General features: G+C 41.5%; 2 protein-coding genes across 14 annotated transcripts in view; one reads left to right on the forward strand and one right to left on the reverse strand.

Moving 5' to 3' along the window:
* The window catches only part of GYG1 (glycogenin 1), a 34671-nt gene extending 22894 nt beyond the window's left edge, over positions 1–11777 (reverse strand). For 4 of the 5 annotated variants that reach the window (XM_072996068.2, XM_072996066.2, XM_072996067.2 and 1 more), the window contains exon 1: positions 11641–11777. In XM_072996068.2, coding sequence (XP_072852169.1) covers positions 11641–11647 — 7 coding nt within the window. In that variant the 5' untranslated portion in view covers positions 11648–11777. Of the gene's footprint in view, positions 1–11535; positions 11546–11640 lie in introns of those variants that run through there. The other variant, XM_078389126.1, reaches the window with a different exon arrangement.
* LOC144587804 (uncharacterized) overlaps positions 11159–19184 on the forward strand; it is an 85546-nt gene continuing 77520 nt past the window's right edge. For 6 of the 9 annotated variants that reach the window (XR_013542954.1, XR_013542955.1, XR_013542956.1 and 3 more), the window contains exon 1: positions 11159–11461. Coding sequence is in view for 1 of the 9 variants with exons in the window: in XM_078389127.1 (XP_078245253.1) it covers positions 11250–11461 (212 nt within the window). In the remaining 8 variants the exon portion in view is untranslated. The remainder of the gene's footprint in view (positions 11462–19184) is intronic. The other 3 variants (XM_078389130.1, XM_078389129.1, XM_078389128.1) reach the window with 1 other exon arrangement.

Genomic DNA, 19184 nt, shown 5'->3' on the forward strand with positions numbered 1-19184 from the left:
ATCACTTTATGTTAATGTTTAGCTTGTGTAAGGTTTCCAGAATGCAATCTACAGAATGACCTGATTCTAGGCTGCCAGGGATTAGATTATATTTCCTTTATTCTGTGGCCTACTTGTAGTTTCTGCAACAAAAAGCATACAATGCTTGTATCTTCCACACACTCATCTGTGTTTGTGTAACCTAAGTGCCATCAATATCACATTCCAGTTAAATTGTTTGATGCATCTCATGTTTATTTGTATTTTACTGTAGTACAGCTACCAGAAGGTGGCTATATAGCTCAGTGAGTTAGGTATATGGCTGTAGAACTAGAGGCTGAGAATTCAAATCCCACTGTGCCTCCAGGAAAAAAGTCAGCCTGTGTAGTCTTGGGCAAGCTGCAGAGTCCATGGGCAACCAGAAAAGAAAGGAATGATAAGCCACTTTCAAGTATTCTACATCTAGAAAACTTTGAAAAGGGTTGCCATAAGTCCGAAATGCCTTGATGGCACATAGTTATTATTATTACTAGCTAACATAGCAGTGTTTAAAAAAAAGAGGGGTGTCATTAAAGCAGCCCAACATGTTTTGCGCAAAAGGTTATTTTGTAGCTTTACTGAGGGGCAGCACCTAAAGAAATTTCCTTGTGTTCCAAATGATTTTTCACTAAAATTGATACAAGAGTATGCTATAAAAAGAAGAACCTAGAACAGATATGGTATCTGTTCAGGTATCTGGCTGCAAAGCTAGAGGTTTAAAGTTCAATTCCCCACTGCACCTCCTGGAAGAAGAGCCAGCCTTTATGGCCTTGGGCAAACTACACAGTCCGAGAATGAACCCAGAAGAAGGGAATGGTAAACCACTTTTTAGTATATTTTGCCTTGAAAACCCTTGAAAGGGTCACTATAAGGCAGAATTGATTTGACAGCACACCATCATCATCATTAATATTGTTATTATAATTATTATTGTTATTATTATTCACACAAGACCCCTTTAAACTATATCGTATAAACACATCTTTATTCTGGAACTCATGTAGTTTCAGCGAGCCAAAAGCTATACTTCCTGGCAGGAAGAGAACTACACTGCAATGGGACTACTTGGAAACTTGTGTCACAACTCAGATTGTGCAAATTGCACCACACCAACTACCAGAAGCTGAATTCAAAACTTCTCATTTATAAGTTTTCTTCAACACACAGCAATTGTTGCTTAAGTAAAGGGAAAAAAAAATTAATGGCCTGAAACCTTGAATCATATTCTATTTAACTGACTGATGCAATCTAAAGGTATTTCACAGCCCATGGATGGATAATTGTTTCCACAATCTTCAATGCCAACTAAGACTCTCCTATGCCATAGCTCTGATATACTTTCATGGCTTGGAACTAAAATAATACCTTTTCAAGTTAGAAAATCAACTCTTTAAACATAGCCACGAATTACAAAGAACTATCCCATCACAGGGCAAATCACCCACCAGTGCAAACTATTACTGTCTGGACTATAACTGTTACATTTCAACATAGGTTTCCCAACCTGGCACACACCACTGGCCCTACTTACCAGGGATTATGAGAGCAACGTTTGGAGAAGTTATGTTTTTGAACCATGACTCCCAGCATCTACCAGCCTAATGAACATATACGCCAGGTTAAGCAAAGACACAATGACATGTAATAGGAGAAGAAATCCACTATCATTTAAATATGTAATTTTGCCAACTGTTCTGAAACAGGGTTGTGATGAGTCTCCAAACTGTATAAACCACAGGTGATGCTCCTAATGCTCTAAAGAGGTCTGTGGCCATTTACCAGTGCATCTGTACCTTTGAATTCCCCAGTAATACAAGTGCTTTTTGGAATCAATTTTTCCACGTATAGATGATAAACACCAATACAGTTGCCAAACTGCATGGCCCTCTATGAGGCATTACAATAATCTGGGGAGGCCTTTCTTTCAGTCTCACCACCCTCAGAGGTGAACTTGATAGGGACATGGGAGAGGGTTCTCTCTGCTGCTGCTCCCAGACTCTGGAACTCCTTCCCTTAGGAAGCTAGGCTGGCCCCATTTTTGCTGTCCTTCTGTAGGCAGGTGAAGACCTTCCTCTTCATTCAGGCTTTTCCTAAGGGAATGGCAATATGAGAGGGTTTTTTCAAAATGGATTGTTGTGCTATGTTGTTTTACATGTGTTTTAGTATTGATTTTATTTACTGTTTTTAATATAATACTTGCTTAATTCAATTTAAATATTTGTATACTTACTGTTTTTAGCTTTCAAATATTCTATTTTTAATTATGTAAGCCACCTTGGGAAATTTTGAGAAAGGTAGGGTAAAATATTTTAAACGCATAATAAAACTGTGTAATTGGGGACTGATTCTCATTTTAGTAAACAAAGATCCCTGTAATACATACTTTCTTAATGAATTACTGTCTAAGATATTTGGCTATACCAGGCTTTCCTTCTAAGAGGCTGCATCCTTTGTTGTCCGGGTTGGTTAGCTATTTATTAAAGAAGGACCAAGTGCCTCAGGAACTGGCAAGCCACTCTATCTTTGCCAAGAAAACTCCATTGACAAAAACAAAAGGCTAAAAGATAGGACACTGGAAAATGAGCCCCTCAGTTCAGAAGACATCCAACATACTACTGAAGAGGAGCAGAGGACAAGTACAAGTAGCTCAAGAGATAATGAAGTGGTTGGGCCAAAGCCGAAAGGACGCTCAGCTGCAGACGTGCCTGGAAGGGAAAGGAAAGTCCGATGCTGCAACAAAAACTACTGAATAGGATCCTGGAATGTAAGATCTATGAACCTTGGTAAGCTGGATGTGGTCAAACAGGAGATGGCAAGAATAAACATTGACATCCTGGGCATCAGTAGACTAAAATGGACAGGAACTGGTGGATTCACTGCAGACAATTATCATATCTACTATTGTGAGCAAGAATCCCCTAGAAGAAATGGAGTGGGATACAATCTCAAAAACAATAGAATGATTTCAATATGAATCCAGATATCCTGGAGAGGTAAGTCAAGTGGGCCTTAGAAAGCATGGCCAATGGAGGTGATGTCATTCCAGTTGAACTATTTGAAATCTTAAAAGATGGTGCTGTTAAGGTGCTACACTCAATATGCCAGCAAGTTTGAAAAACTCAGCAGTGGCCAGAGGATTGGAAAAGATCAGTCTACATCCCAATCCCAAAGAAAGGTAGTGCCAAAGAATGCTCCAACTACCATACAATTGCACTTATTTCACACGCTACCAAGGTTATGCTCAAAATCGTACAAAGCAGGCTTCAGCAGTATGTGGACTGAGAACTCCCAGAGGTACAAGCCAGATTTTCAAGGGGCAGAGGAACTCGAGACCAAATTGCTAACATGTGAAGGATTATGGAGAAAGCCAGAGAGTTCCAGAAAACATCTACTTCTGCTTCATTGACTATGCAAAAGCCTTTGACTGTGTGGACCACAACAAATTATGGCAAGCCCTTTAAGAAATGGGAGTGCCTGACCCCCCTATCTATTTCCTGAGAAACCTATACGTGGGACAGGAAGCAACAGTTAGAAGTGGATATGGAACAACTGATTGGTTCAAAATTGGGAAAGGAGTATGAGAAAGCTGTATATTGTTCCCCAGCTTATTTAACTTATATGCAGAATACATCATGCGAAAGGCTGGACTGGAGGAATCCCAAAAGGAATTAAGATTGCCGGAAGAAATATCAATAACCTCTGATATGCAGATGATATCACTCTGATGGCAGAAAGTGAGGAGGAATTAAATAACCTCTTAATGAGGGTGAAAGAGGAGAGTGATGTATGGAAGGGAGAGCTGGACCATAAAGAAGGCTGACTGCGGAATAATTGATGCCTTTGAATTGTGGTGCTGGAGGAGGCTCTTGAGAGTCCCCTGGACTGCAAGGAGAACAAACCTATCGATTCTGAAGGAACTCAACCCTGAGTGCTCACTGGAAGGACAGATCCTGAAGCTGAGGCTCTACTTTGGGTGGCAGTGAAAGACAGAAGGGCCTGGCGTGCTCTGGTCCATGGGGTCATGAAGAGTCGGGCACGACTTAACGACTAAACAACATGTGCCTCATGTCCACAGCCTACATAATCCAGGCTAACAAAATTTTAACCTGAATGCTGATTCCCACCCACCTACCAGTCTATTTTTGTCTTTTATCTTGCAGAGAATGTTTAACAATGGAACTGCCTATATTAGTTTCCTTGTGAAGAGTACGGCCACTTGTCCCTTGCAGCCTCTGAGTCTTTTATTCAGAAAGTATTAAAATAACTCTTGAATGGTTATTCTGCTCCCAGAGATGTCATAAGCACCTAGTCTACTTACAAATCTTGGACTTTCCCTTCAATGTTCATATGGCTTCATCCTTGTTATCCCTTTCTAAATTCACTCTAAGCAACATCATGTGCATCGCCAACAGGATTGAGTTGCACCAGAGAGGCACAAGTTTTAAGTATTAGTCAACACCCTTAGTCATAATGAGGGTCTTGATGAAAGCTAGCCAGCTAAAGTTTAGAAAAGCCTTGTGACTAGGAAAGGGAACCCTAGGATGTCTAAAAGGATAAAAAGTCAAAATTCCATCATCATTTATGGTTTCAGATTGTTCCTGGATTAATTACTGTGCCTGGAATTCCAAACTGCACCACTGGCCAGGGTCATTTTCATACATTTTAGCAGTAATGAGGGCACATTAAAAGCAGTAGCCAGGCCAAGGTAGGCAGTAGAGCACTTTAAAAAGCACCAAGTGCTTGTGGCTTTGATCATCCGCTTCTTATAGCAAAATTCAAGCTTAAACTGAAGAACATAGGAAACACCACTGTCAGGTACAATATAAACCAAATTCCTTATGAATACACAGTGGAAGTGAAGAACATATTTAAGGAATTTTATCAAAGTGGAACTCATGCTTAAAACTATACTAAGAGAAACTGTAATTACAATAATCAATCATAGAATTCCACTGACTGATACATTTTGACAGCACATGCCTTATGGTAGCCTTTTCCTCAGATGGGCACTGCAGTACCACAATATTCAGTGTTCAGCCAGCCTCACTGACCTGCCTTTAATAGTACTGTACATTATTGCACAAACTCTTTCAAACACACACTATTCTGCACTTTATAACAAAGGCCAAAATCATATTAGAATTTTATGTTGGCACAATCAACGTTTCATTAAATCACTGTGGCTAATTGAAACTAATTAATAAGATGCTGTTTGCTTGTTCATATAACCAGCACATTATGAGACATCTCATTAATTAGCTTCAATCAGCCACCAGAACACGCAGCTTTGCTAGCACCAGCATCAAATCCCAATAGTATTTTGGTGAATATGCTCAAGTCAGTGTAATTTAAAGCTATCTGAAATGCTCCATTTTCTCTAGCCTGAGTTGTAAGACAGCAGACCTACTGCTTTTGCCCTGTAACTGTAGAAAGGATGGAAGCAAGTACCTTCTGAAATGAGCTGTCTAATCGAGGACTATTGAGAAAGATCAGCCCATAACAATCAGAGTAAACCTCTTATGGTGCTCTATCTGTCAATACTATGCAAATACAAGGTCAGGACCCAGTAGACAATTCTGTTTCCTGCCAAATTAGCCACACCTCTACAAACATATTTGAGAAGCAAAAGCATTTTTCTATAATTTCCAGGGAAGTAGCTATACTGTATTAGTTTGTTGCAGTAAAAACAACCAAGACTCTTGTGACATTTCAAAGGCTAGTAAGTTGGATTTGTCCTGAGCTTGGCCACCTGAAACCAAACAAAAGGTCTGCAGTTCATAAACATCTTATGTCAAATACAAATTGCTACTCTTTCAAAAATCACAAAACACTTGGTGCTTTTCAAATAACCAAGGAAGCTCTGATCTCTCTAGATCATGAAGTGCCAAACACGGGTGGATTGTTTGCTTCCATTACATATCAAGTGTGTATAGAATTATAGCCAGAAGTTTAGCACTGGACTGGATATAGAAGAAAATAAGAATAAGAAAATTGTTTATGTTAATCCTTGTTCAGCCGTCTAAATATTTCTTAAGATTATCCCAATAAAGTTAGGATGCTTAGCTTATCTCTTAAATAACTAAATGAGTAGGTGGTAACAAGAAAAGGCAGGAGTAAGAGGAGCTGTATCTGTATCTCTCTTAAATCAATATATTTAAAGATAGGCAGGATTACCATCCAAAGCACTTGAAGCAATGCTTCAAATTCCTGAGCATCAAGGCAACTCAAGAGATGCATCTGGTCTGTGAATCCATCAATGTCAGGACATTATAAACATTATAGCTTGTAATTAAATTTTTGCCTTAATAATTTAAAACACTGAATTATTCTGATGTATTTTAAAATAATATGTAGAGTATTTAAAACCGTATCTGTTTCTTTTACCAAGATTTTATAATTCTAACCCATCCCGAGAGTTGGCAATATTCTGCAGGCTAAAAATATTTTAAATAAATAAAACAACGCCCCATTCATTTCTAGCCCATATTCCTGATGCCGAGAATGTGGGTGTAGATAATATGCAGTTACCTTATATATTTTAGTCTTTGGCTGTATCAACTAAGCAACGGGTAGCTCATGTACCATGACTAAAGGAGAACTACAAGGTATGTAAAATTATGCTTTGCATGAAAAAAGAGCTCTCTTAATACAAGCAAGGTCACCTAAACAAAGCTGAATTCAGCAGCAGACTCGGAACACACAAGGAAGTTCTGTGCAACTTGGCTGTGGAATTTGCTGCCATATGATGTGGTGGCTGACTGTCCATAGCATAGATGGTTTTAACAAGAGATTATACCAGATCATGGAATTTAAGCATCAATGACTACCAGTCATGATCCCTAAATGGTACCTTCAGATTCAGAGGCAGCATACATTCATATGGTGGAAAGCAAAAACAACACAATCACCACCTTCATGACCCTCTCGTATTGGCTTCCTGGAACAGTCAGGTTGGCTACTGCAGGAAAAAGGATTCTGGGCTAAATCAGAACCCAGAAATAGTATAAATCTCAGAATCCCCCACAAGTATGGTCACTGGTCATGCTAACTAGAAGACTCTGAGAAATGTAGTTTAACTCTTCCAGAGTTTGGCTAGATGGACTTCTGGTCTGCTCTAGCAGGTTCTCACACTTCTGAAAAAGTAGACGCCCTTTGTAAACTCAAGATTTGATACTGAAGAAGAGGTTGCTCAGCAGTCACTTCAAATTTCACAGATCTAATGCTATGTCACTACGGGTTTTGTTCTTACCCACCTGAATCTGTTTTCCTGAAGAAGGAAATCTGTCAGCAGCTCCAGCTCTTTATGGAGATCTTATTTCAGGTGGATATGGTAAGTTCAGATCCATGAACCACATATCCACTGCAATTTGATCTTAAGAGAATTCAAATTTAGTTTATTGGACCTCATCCATCCCATCACTGCCTCCAGGAACTGGCCCAGCTGACAATCTTCCCAGCTCCAGAACAGATGTTGGGTATTATCCTTATGCTGGCACCACTACACTCAAAATGATTGGATAATATCTTAGAGCCGTTTCACAGAGATGGTTAAACAGATTGGAAGGCAAGTCAGAATGCTGTGGGATATCCCTAGCACATGTGTCATTGAGCTAAACAGGAGGATCACATAACCCCTCTGTTACAGCAGATCCATATACCTCTGGTCCATTTCTGGGCAGAATTCAAAGTGTTGCTTCTAACCTATAAAGCTCTAAATGGCTTGGGCCCAAGCTATCTCATGGACTGCATCTCCATTTATGAGCCTGCTCAAGAGTTAAGATAAACAGGAGACGCCTTCTTCTCAGTCCCACCATCTTCAAAGGTGCATTTGGTGGGGACATGGGGAAGGGCCTTCTCTGTTGCTGCTCCCAGACTGGAACTCTCTTACTGACTGTCCTTCTGCAAGCAGGCAAAGACCTTTCTCTTCAGGCAAGCCTTCCCTCAGTGAATGGCTTCTGAGTAGTTTTTTTTTTTAAAGTATTGTTGTACCTTATTGCATTGAATTTGGTGCTGCTTATGTTTTTTTACGTTGTATTCATTGATCCTTATACTGTAGTACTATATACTCATTACTAATCTTAAATACTGTCTTGTAATTGTTGTAAGCCATTTTGGGTCCTTTTTAAGGAGAAAGGAGGGATAAAAATATTTCAAATAAATACACAAGTTTCTAAATACTCCGTTAGTGGCCCTGAAGAGGCCACTAAAATCAATCATGGGATCTGTACCCTGCCCATCTAACTGCAGGCCACTACTCTGGGCAGCTCAATTTAATTTAATTAATAATGTGGCTGCTATTTCCAATGCATTGAGTCATTCCAGGATCTCATTCTGCTTAATGGTATCAAAAGTTACCAAGAAATTAAGGAGAAAAAGGCTAGCGTCCTACCTATTTTCCCTCTGAAAGAGATGATCTAGTAGGAATGTTTGAGTGCTGCATCCAAGCCAGAATGCGAAACATCTCTGTAATCCGCTCTATGCAGGAACATGTGCAGCTAGCTGAACTCCTCCTTCTCAATCACCTTATCGATGAACAGGGCATCAGCAAATAGGGAGTAGTGTTCTAAAATCTTGGCCTCACTAAGAAGTGAGGTATTATTCTTTCTAGTTGGTGTGCACAACACACACCCCAGCCTTGCAATGTGATTAATTACCACTCCGTGGACCCACATAATGAACCCATCCCTGCTAGACTTCATAAGTCATGTGTGACTAGGGACAAGAGGACACATAGCCACCTTAATTGAGCAGGTGTTCTACACACATCTTCTGGTTTCAACAACTGAAACTAAATATATTTCTACAGGCCTTGTAACAACTTAAGTCCACTTTGGCCCAGATGCCTCTAATGGGGCATTCTTTTCCTTTCCAAAGCTACCACAGAATTTCCAGGACTTAGCTGATCCTGTTTTAGGGACAAATCTCACCAGTTACAGCCACCACCTGAAAGAGGTGTGTGGAGTGATTGAGGATGCAATATGGCCGTGAAGCAAACTGCTCTTGTTGCTGCCACTGACTACCAGATCAAAGTCACAAGAGTGTGCTCTCATCTGTGTTAGGCAGTATTTGGATTAGTACTTACATCTCCTATACATTATCTGCTCTGTTTCATTCCTGAGAGATCTTAGGAAAAGCAGGGGGCCTCCTGGGCTCCACAAGGCTGGTGAGGGCTCTGTGGAGCAAACTGGAGGGAGGCTTGCTGAGTCAGCAGAGAAATCTCTCAAAGCAATTCAGGAATCTAGTGTTTTCATCCAGTACAGGGCAGCTCATACATCAAAGATTAGTTGCATAGAAGCCATGTACCAGGTTCTGTCAAGGTATAACTGTTCTGACAGAGCACTACATGTTCCTAAACCTATTCCAGACATTCATAGAAGAAACTCTGGGTTTACAGACTAGACCAATCCACTGCAAAAGGAAAAGGATGTTTCTGGATGGAAGCTTCCTAGTGCTACCTGTCAAAGGGTACCGTGTGGTTATCCTGTCTTTTTTCTTTTCTTTTTTGCACTGAGACGTGGTGGACGCATGAGTGGAAAACACAGGAGGCTTGAAAGCAGAACATGTCAGTCAACAATGCATACTTCAGTTTACCCCTTTTTCTGTTGAATCCTTAGGCAGGAATTTAAGAACTAGCATACATTCATAACAGCCACTGGTTAATCCTCACGCCGCACTTATGTAAGCCTCATCAAGTTTTTAGCAATTCAAAGCCAGTGTAACATAGCAGTTAAAAAGACTGGATTGGGACTTGGGAGAAGAGCTCACTTGGGCATGACATTAAGAATGTTCTTGGACTAGCCACTCTGAGTCTGATCTACTTCACAGGACTGTTGTAAGGGCAGTAACGGGAAAGGAGTCACACTCTTAATTATTTGTAAGAAAAGCAGGGATATAAATGTAGATAATGCATAATAAATTATATCTGCACACTTACCAGATCACCTCCTTTTCACCATTTAAAGGTAGCTGCCTTATAAGCCCCATGTACTTCTATGATCAGTGTACTCAGCAGAGACACATACCCATATCTACTTCCTGCTTTATCTACAATGACATGTGATTTCTCCTGCATCTTAGTCTCAGTAGGGGAAGCGGTTTCATAAGATCATGTCATGATAGACTGTTCATGAATGAAGAGACATGTAAGCACCTGCATAAGTATCACATGGGCACATGCATAAAATGGTTTGGGTTTATTTAAAAGATGCATAAGTAACCTTTCAAGATACTCTAATGAAGGAAGTAAACAAATGAGGAGATGGGCTTATTACTGTGTTTCAGCTAAATGAAGCTGTAGTAGCACAAATGCCACTCTTCCCATTGGGGGACACACATATAAACACTTCTCCATTGGTCTTTTGGGGGATACTGTCTTAACACATCACTCACATATTGAAGTGGTTATTGGATTTACAAAGAAGGTACAGGTCATTTTGACCCAGTGCTGACCGACAACTCATTTCTCATCATTTTGAAACTTCACAAGGAAATGGAGGGGCCTAGCTTGCCAAATTTAGAAGAAAAAATTAAGCAAATTTGGGTTTTTCGTGTGTTTATTATTCACTTGAACTCTTCTTTAAAACACTGAACAGTTCACAAAGATGCTTCATTAGCAATACTTTCATAACTAAGGGCTGAGAAACGCGCATGAGAGGGAAGGGAGGAATAAAAGATGTGCAACTGACCCAGCAGCCTTAAAAGGAGCACAAGCCTAACATTGGCATGTTAACAAGGCGTCGCCTGCGAACACCTGATCTGGTTATCTGGACCACTGGGGGATCCGTCCTCGTTAGTTAACAGCATCATCTGCACAGCCAACAGAAGCGAGCAAACTCGAACGATAAACACTGAACATAGTTATCACCTCCGTAGAAGACGGAAAGTAACGCACAGGAAAAAACGCATCTTTGTTGCAAAGAGGGAAATCATCCGAGCCAAAAAAAAAAATAAAAAAAAATCCCGCCCCCACTTCGGGAAGGGAGAAGCAACGTTGCAAACCAGCCCCCCTTGCTAATTAGAGGCGGGGGCGTAAGAGCGATCACTTTTCGTATGGTGACCTTTCCTTGACTCGACGTTGCTCCCGGGAGTGGGAGGGAGACGAAACGGGAGGGCAGCCCCCCCTTGCACTGGCGGTGCATACGCGCTCCCCCCACCCACGCCGCCATACACATGCACCCTGAGGAGCACGCGCCAGGCCGGGCTCACGAGCCAGCCTAAAAATAGGAGCCGCCATGACCAAAAAGCAGCAGCTGGGGGCTTCCCCAAGCGCAGGAGGGACCGCGCGCCGCCTCCGACTGGGCCGCCGCCGCGCCTTGCTTTCGCTTCCTATTGCTTGTGGGGTGGGGGGAACAGAGCGAGCAATAGCCATCGCCACAGACGACGCGGAAGCGACTGGAGCAGCAGCCGGAGACTCTGCCCCTCCAACTCTCGCTCCGGCGAAAAGGTAACACCAGCCAGAGGCAAAAAAAAAAGGCGGGACCCTCCTCCCGGAGAGGAAGCCCCCGAGGTTGCGCTTGCCTCCCTCCGCGGCTCCGACGACACCCAAGCGGGGAGGAGAGGCGCGTCGCTGGCGGGCGGCGGGCGGGCTGGCTCTCTTCCGGGGAAAGCCTCCTTCACGCTTACCTGCCATAGCGCCGCTACTCCAGCTGAGACACCCGCCCTCCAGGCACCGTCACTACAAACCCTTTCGCTCCCTGGTCCCGTCCGAACCTTTATATAGTCGCGGGCGGAGCTCGGAAGAAGGGGCGGAGCTACACGGGGTGGCCGAAAAAGGGGGACGGCCGGGAAACAGCGAGGGGAAAGGGAGGGAGGAAGAGGAGGTGGTGGTAGATGGACCTTAAGAGATGCTCGGGCTGCGAAGTTTGTTCCTGGTGAATCCCCAAAGGAAGAAAAGATCTAGTTCTTTAAGAGCAAAAGGAGCAAAGGATATAGGCGTTCGTTCGCAAGCCTTTCCTTGCCTTTCCCGAGGGGTGACTGGAGAAGCTCCGCCCGCGGGATTTGAGCGTTTCGTAGTTAGGGTGTGCAGGATCGTTGGAGAGATCAGAGTTCAGGGATGAAAAACTTATGAATGTAATAAATGATGTTCGTTTTAGAGTAAGATCGCTTGAGCCTGGCAGGGCTGAGTTGAAATAGAATGGTAACCTAGTAATGGTTAATGATGATGATGATGCATCAAGTCAATTTGAACTAATGGCAACCCTTTTAATGGTTTTCTAGATAGAGAATACTCAGAAGTGGTTTTGCCTTCCGTTCTGGGGACATCCTGGGAGTCTGCAGCTTGCTCAAGGCTACACAGGCTGGCTTTACTGGCAGGAGGCACAGTATGGAATGGGACTCCCCACCTCTGGCTCCACATCCAGATTTCTAAACCACTCAACTATTTGTTCTATTTATATGCTCTCCTTCTTTCAAGGGGCTTAAAGCACATAGCATGGATTGCCTTATTTCCTGCCTTCTTTATTTTTACAACTCCTTGAGATCAGTTGGGTTGAAGAAATTGTGACTAGCCCAAGGTTAGCTGTGGAAATGTAAAATAATATATAATTTTCCTATCAAGGTGTGGGCCAGAAATTTACTGGTTTTCATATAAAGTTTGCACACATCGGCAATGGCTATTGTAAGCAGAGCCAACCTATGTGGCCTTGGGCAAGCTGTACAATCCCAGGATATCTCCCAGAAGAAGAGAACGGTAAACTATCTCTGATTATTCTGTACAGTACCTGAAAAACCCTGAAAAGGGTTGTCATAAGTCAGAACTGACTTGATGGCACACGATAATTTATTAGTACAAGTACTGTACAAGCATAGATATAGATGTGGCCACTGAACAGTGAGTACAAGCCCATTTTGGATTTTGTAGGACAGCCCTGTGAGGTCTTATATAGGGGAATAAAGGATCAATCACAAATCAGTGAGATATTGTAGTATGTGGTGTTCACAAGTCCTGATGTCCCTTTTTAAAAAAGGTTAGATGAAGAGGATGATCAGGAAGTGTGCCACTTCTGAAGTTACCAAAATGTTATGCCATAATAAATGTGGTAGTTCAAGCATGTAAAATTTGTGAAATATTTACTGCAATAGACAACCTCACTGGAAATCTCTAAATGAATGATTATCAGTTCCTTCTCTTTTATAGAGGTAGGCTTGCCTTTTTAATGTTTTAGTGTGCCCTTTTTTGAGAGCAAAGCCCCACAAACTGAGCTGTAACCTATGTCAGCTTGCCACAGGTCAGGCCCAGTATTTATCCTGCAGATGGAAAAGTCCTATCCTAGCATCCCAATGGCCATGCTGGATGCAATATTCTGAGGGCTTTCATCCAAAACTAATTTTCCCAAGCTCTGGTGTCCTGTATTTCATTCTGATGATGACAACACAATATGAAGATCTCATATTGCCAATTCATGATCTAAATGTACTCAGTGTAAATAATGAAAAAAAGATGAAGAATACTTATATTCTGGATTATTTCTAAAATGTACAATGGACTTTGTTGTTTAGTCGTTTAGTTCCGACTCTTCGTGACCCCATGGACCAGAGCATGCCAGGCCCTCCTGTCTTCCACTGCCTTTCGGAGTTGGGTCAAATTCATGTTGGTAGCTTTGATGACACTGTCCAACCATCTCGTCCTCTGTCGTCAACTTCTCCTCCTGCCTTCACACTTTCCTAACATCAGCATCTTTTCCGGGGAGTCTTCTCTTCTCATGAGATAGCCAAAGTATTGGAGCCTCAGCTTCAAGATCTGTCCTTCCAGTGAGCACTCAGGCTTGATGTCCTTTAGAATTGATAGGTTTGTTCTCCTTGCAGTCCAGGGGACTCTCAAGAGTCTCCTCCAGCACCACAATTCAAAAGCATCAATTCTTCGGCAGTCAGCTTTCTTTATAGTCCAGCTCTCACTTCCGTAAATCACTACAGAAATAACCATAGCTTTGACTATTCAGACTTTTGTTGGCAAGGTGATGTCTCTGCTTTTTAAGATGCTGTCAAGTTTTGTCATCGCTTTCCTCCTAAGAAGCAGGCGCTCTAAAGTATGTAGAGTGCATGTAGCAATCCAGGGTTATACAGGCATGTTGAAGGAGGGGAGATATGTGTTATATCACAAGAGAAGTGCCAGGCAGCCATATACTGTATCTAAGAGATGGTTTCTGTTCCAGGATTATCACATTTTTTCCTCCAGGCACTCCGTGTATAAATAAATTATGCCTGGGAAGATGAAATTCTTTCCTCATATAGCTCATCTATTACATAATCTGGACAAAAGATTGATTCATAGACAAACCTTGTTCTTATGATCGGTTTTCAGTTGTTCTACACCAGAGATGTGGGCTTTCCGATATCATCCGATTGTAGTTCCCACTTGCCTCTCAATTGGCTAATCTGCCTGAGGATGATGGGATATGTAGTCCATATCTGAGGGCCACTTGTTCTCCACCCTATTGTATGCACTCTGGAGAAAAGGATAATTTATTTACTTCTAGAAAAAAATTAAAGAAGTAAATAAATTGTTCTAGGACCTATCGTAGCAGTGCTGACTCCTTCTGTTGCAAAGACCTCAGGTTAATGGGGCATTTCTTTCTATTTTAATGCCAATCCTGACCTTATTTGGATTGTTTTCCATCTTTGTTGTGTTCCTGTCTGTACCTCCTATCTATAGAAAGGTGAAGGTCTCAAGAAAGGATTCACGGTTTTTATTTACACAGGGAGCTTACACAGATAATCAGGCTACCTACTTCTGGCCTTCTCCTCTTAATATGGAATCTACAAGAGGGTGTGAGGCCACCTTTGCTCTCTGTCTGCAGGTTCCAATAGGGCTCTTGTTGGCTTCTTTTATTTGTGCATAAGAAGTACCACCAGGAATTCAGGGACTTCTGCTCTTTAAAAGAAATTATATCAGGTGGGTAACTTCTCTTTGTTCCTCATCCTACAAAAGTTTCCCTCATAAGCTCCCTCCTCTTGTATGGGAGGTGTGAACAAGCAAATTCCTGTTCAGAACATTGCCTGTTTTGTTCAAGTGTTGTTTCTGATTACTGGCCCCAACAATTCTCACATCTTTCAGAAACGGTTAGAAAGGTATGGTCCTCCATTATCCTTGCTCAGTCTCAGAGATTTGGCTGGAGTCTCAAGGAATTGCTGCGCTGTCTGACAGGGAAAGAAATCTCAGGGTGAGCCATCCTTTGTGTGTGAGGTGGCTTTAAAGCCTGAGCACCCACCTCAGTCCATTCTTAGCTGACTCTAAGACAACTGGCTCAGTGCAAAGGTGTTTCTGTTTGTGTGTTCTGGTCAAACACCAAAAATTTGTAGAATCGGAGATACTAGTGAGAAAGCTGTTGGATTTGTGCCCTCAGGCTTATCAGGGAGCAGAGAAAGAAGCACCAGCATCACTGCTCATGAGACTTCTTGTCGTGTAAGCTGTGGGAGAAGTGATGTAGGTCCTGGAAGTGGGGATCTCCTCATGGTCTAGTGCTGAGTTTTCCAAAAGCACCACTAACAGCTTAGGGCCTGTAAATATTGCTCTGCAATGCCATGGGTGCTGTAGGTAAGCCAGAATGGGATGGAAACCTCAGTGGGAAAGGCAGCAACCAACACAGCTGCTTTTTACACTTTGTAGCCTATCTGTCAAAAAATTGATTTCCCTATCTCTGCACCATCATATTATGAGTTTAACTGGCATTTCCCTGTATTCTGGGTCCATTTATCCAGATTCCCCTTATGCAGGTGTCCACAAGCAGTTGGCCCAGAATTGATTGTGCCCTGTCTCTGTGGCATCACAGGGACTTCTCCCCCATCGTATTACACAGACATGTGCCATATCATCAGAAGGACTCAAACCTGATGCCCTGCCTCTGTGCCTTCAAGAAGGAGGCAGATAAAAGTGTCCTACATGGGGGCAGAGAGTGCCTGAGTTTAGTTGGTGGCCCACTTGTCCTTATGAACAAGCTGCTTCTGTTACTAAAGATATAACAATGGATTTCCAAACAAAGATCAGTACCATTTTTCCAGAAGAGTTTTCAAACTCCACTTAGGTTTTACAGTTACTGGTCATGTGTAAGTAGTGGTGATAAAAATGATCACTGTTAAGGAGAGCAACTCTAAACTGCCTTAGGTGCAGAGAATGAGATGCTTGAGTCTTTCGATCCTAACCAGTGTTAATTGAATTTAAAAACATTAGTCCAGCCTTAAGACTAATGCAGCATTGATCCCATCCAGTGCAGAAAGCCTGAGATTGACACACCCAGAACTGGAATTTAAGATTGCCTATTTATTCAGTGCCGGACTCATGATTATAAATGAGCTTAATAGCATGTGCATTCTTCTTGCCAGTGAGCTCAGATACTATTTGGGAAACAATCCCATCTGTAGCCTTGCTTGTATACTCTGTTGGATATATTAATGGAGAAAGTGCTCAGAAGTAGGAGGAGAGGAACAGAAAGAGCATCATGAGTTATATGAGTTCACCTGGGATGCTGAATCACAGAACCACATGTCAGAAAAGTTACCTTAAACTACAGTTCCCAGAATAACCAGTCTTTGCTAGCCAGGAATTCTGAAAGTTGTAGTCCAAAAGATGTTTCCCAAGACTGATCGTACCAACATATTACATAGTTCTAGTACCTAAGTATAGCCCGACTGATCACTTGTTGATTTGTTGTACTAGATATATTGTTGTCTCACTGGGCTAGGCTCTGCTCTGTTTGCTTCTTCTCTGCTTCTTTTATTATAAGCACTTGTCCAATGACCTCTTTTCAGGAGCAAGTTCTGTACGTACAGAGAAGCTAGTGTGACTACAGCAGTTAATCATAGCTGATGACTAGAAAGCAGAGGAACGCTTGCTGTTGCTACCATAGCCTAGCATAATAGTGTAAATCAGAGCCTGTTATACAACTTGCTTTTATATCCTGGCTGTCAGAAATTTCCAGCATTCTTTTCCAATGCTGGTAGCTACGATCTAAAAGTAAATACAGAAAAACATCTCTAAGAGGAGAGGTTGATAAGGAAAGTTTCTTCTCTAAACTGGACTGAAAACATAAACTCAGTTTTACATTATAAAACAACTCTTTTGATTTGGACTGAATAGAACTTTCTCCAATGTTAACATCAGTAGCTTCCAAAAAACCAAACTCTTAACTATGTTAGCAAGTCGAATAATTCAGCTTTGCTGTGGCTGGATTTGCTAATTTATCCTTCTGTATGGATTAGATGATCACATGGAGACTGTAGGTTGTCAGTCCGATGCAGTTTGATCTCCATCACAGCCCACACACCTCTTCCTTTGATCCTGCCCTCTGCCAATCCCCAGCTCTTCTTTTATGGTTTATTGTAAAGCCAGTGGACTATTTAAAGCACTCCACAGCATTAGAGACAAAGGGCAGTTTCCCAAAGTTCTCCACAATGTACAAACACTTACACCCATACTGTGGAAACCCAGTAGTCTGCTGTAGTTTGTTGGAGTTGTTTCTATTTCATATTGATTTTTGTGTCCATACGTACGTGACCTAGTGCTAAACTACCTTATTAATATAGTGATAAAGTGAACAAGCACTAAACTTGGTGGTTTGTTTATTTTTTTATTTTTTATTTTTTACTTTGGGATGACTAGGTAGAAATGTTATGGAGGTAGGTGTTTCTATTGTCCAAAACGTCATGCCCAGCGTAGTACATCACCAGAATAGCACCCACTGTCATGCCCCCCCATTCTTTTCGAGAACAAAAGAATTGTTCATACCCGTGGAAATCTGTTTGAATTTTCTCACATGAAAAATTTAGAAGCCCCCAACAACAGAGAAAAAAAGTGGATTCATCTCTTTTACATTCATAGTAAATCCTGCAGTATCTGACCATGTAGTTGTAGTCTCAGTGTCTTAAGTGTCTTATTATTGAAACATCGTCATGTTAAATATCTCCTCTTTAGTGTTCATATTCCTCTAACAGCTTTTTAAAAGATCTGAACTTATTTCTTGTGTTAAATGGAAACCTTTTCAGCACACAGAACATCACCATCTGTACTCTAGGGCCCTGCAGAAATTGTACAAACACATTTGGAAATTTTTAAAATAAACGCCGCATGATTTCTGACAAATTAGAAGTAACAAATTACTAGTCATATAGTCATCTGTAGCAGATTATCTTTGAGAGTGAAATAAAGTTACATTTCAAAAGTAATGTGTTGAGTGAGAATGTAGTCATTTACCCTATGGGGCGAAAGACAGCATATAAATGAATGAAATAAATAATTGTATTCGCGAAGGTTTTCACGGCCGGGATCTAATGGTTGTTGTGGGTTTTTCGGGCTTCTTGGCCGTGTTCTGAAAGTGGTTCTTCCTAACGTTTCACCAGTCTCTGGGGAAGAACCACTTTCAGAACACGGCCAAGAAGCCCGAAAAACCCACAACAACGAAATAAATAATTTCTGGGACAGTAACAGGCAATTTTTTTCCTGGTTACCTTTGAAGGGCATTTAATGTATTTTACAGGCCTTTTGAGCAGGATTTATTTCAAGTTTGATGCTTTTCTCAACTCCAGGGGATTTTAAAAATAGATGCTTTTTAAAAAAAAAACCTACAGAAAAGTAAAAAGAAGTAGAATGAACCGCCAAAAATACTCTAACTTGAATGATAGTAAAATACTTTTGGGGGCTTTGTAATCAGTACTGGAATGAATCAGTTTCAAAAAGTACATTCTTGATACACACAAACATGCAAAATAGAAAATAGTTACTGCTAAATCACCCCAAACATTTTCAGTCTTGTCCGATTTGGCCGTCTTAGTACTTGGGTGGGAGCTCAGGAATAGACTAGCTCAGGAATAGAGTACATGGCTTGCAAAAAGAAAAAAAGAAAAAAAAAAGAAAAATGGGGGGGGTGTCCCTAGGTTCATTCCTCCAGATCTCTGTCTAGGGCTAGTACATAATTCTGCCTGAAACCTCAGAGTGCTTTTGTGTGTGTGTGATGTTAGGCTAGGTAGATCAGTGATCTGACATGCTGTAAGACGGCTTCTTACATTCACAGTATGGGTACAGCCAGGTTACTAGATCTTTTACACATTTACCTGGAAGCATGTCCCACTGATTTCTGAAAGAGAAAGAGAATCTGATGGTTTGTTTTTTAAAAAAAATATTGCATTTATATTCATCACTGGAGTCTCAAGGCCATCTCCCATCCAGGAAATCAAAC

The sequence above is a fragment of the Pogona vitticeps genome, chromosome 3, assembly GCF_051106095.1.
Source record: "Pogona vitticeps strain Pit_001003342236 chromosome 3, PviZW2.1, whole genome shotgun sequence".
NCBI classification, from domain to species: Eukaryota; Metazoa; Chordata; class Lepidosauria; order Squamata; family Agamidae; genus Pogona; species Pogona vitticeps.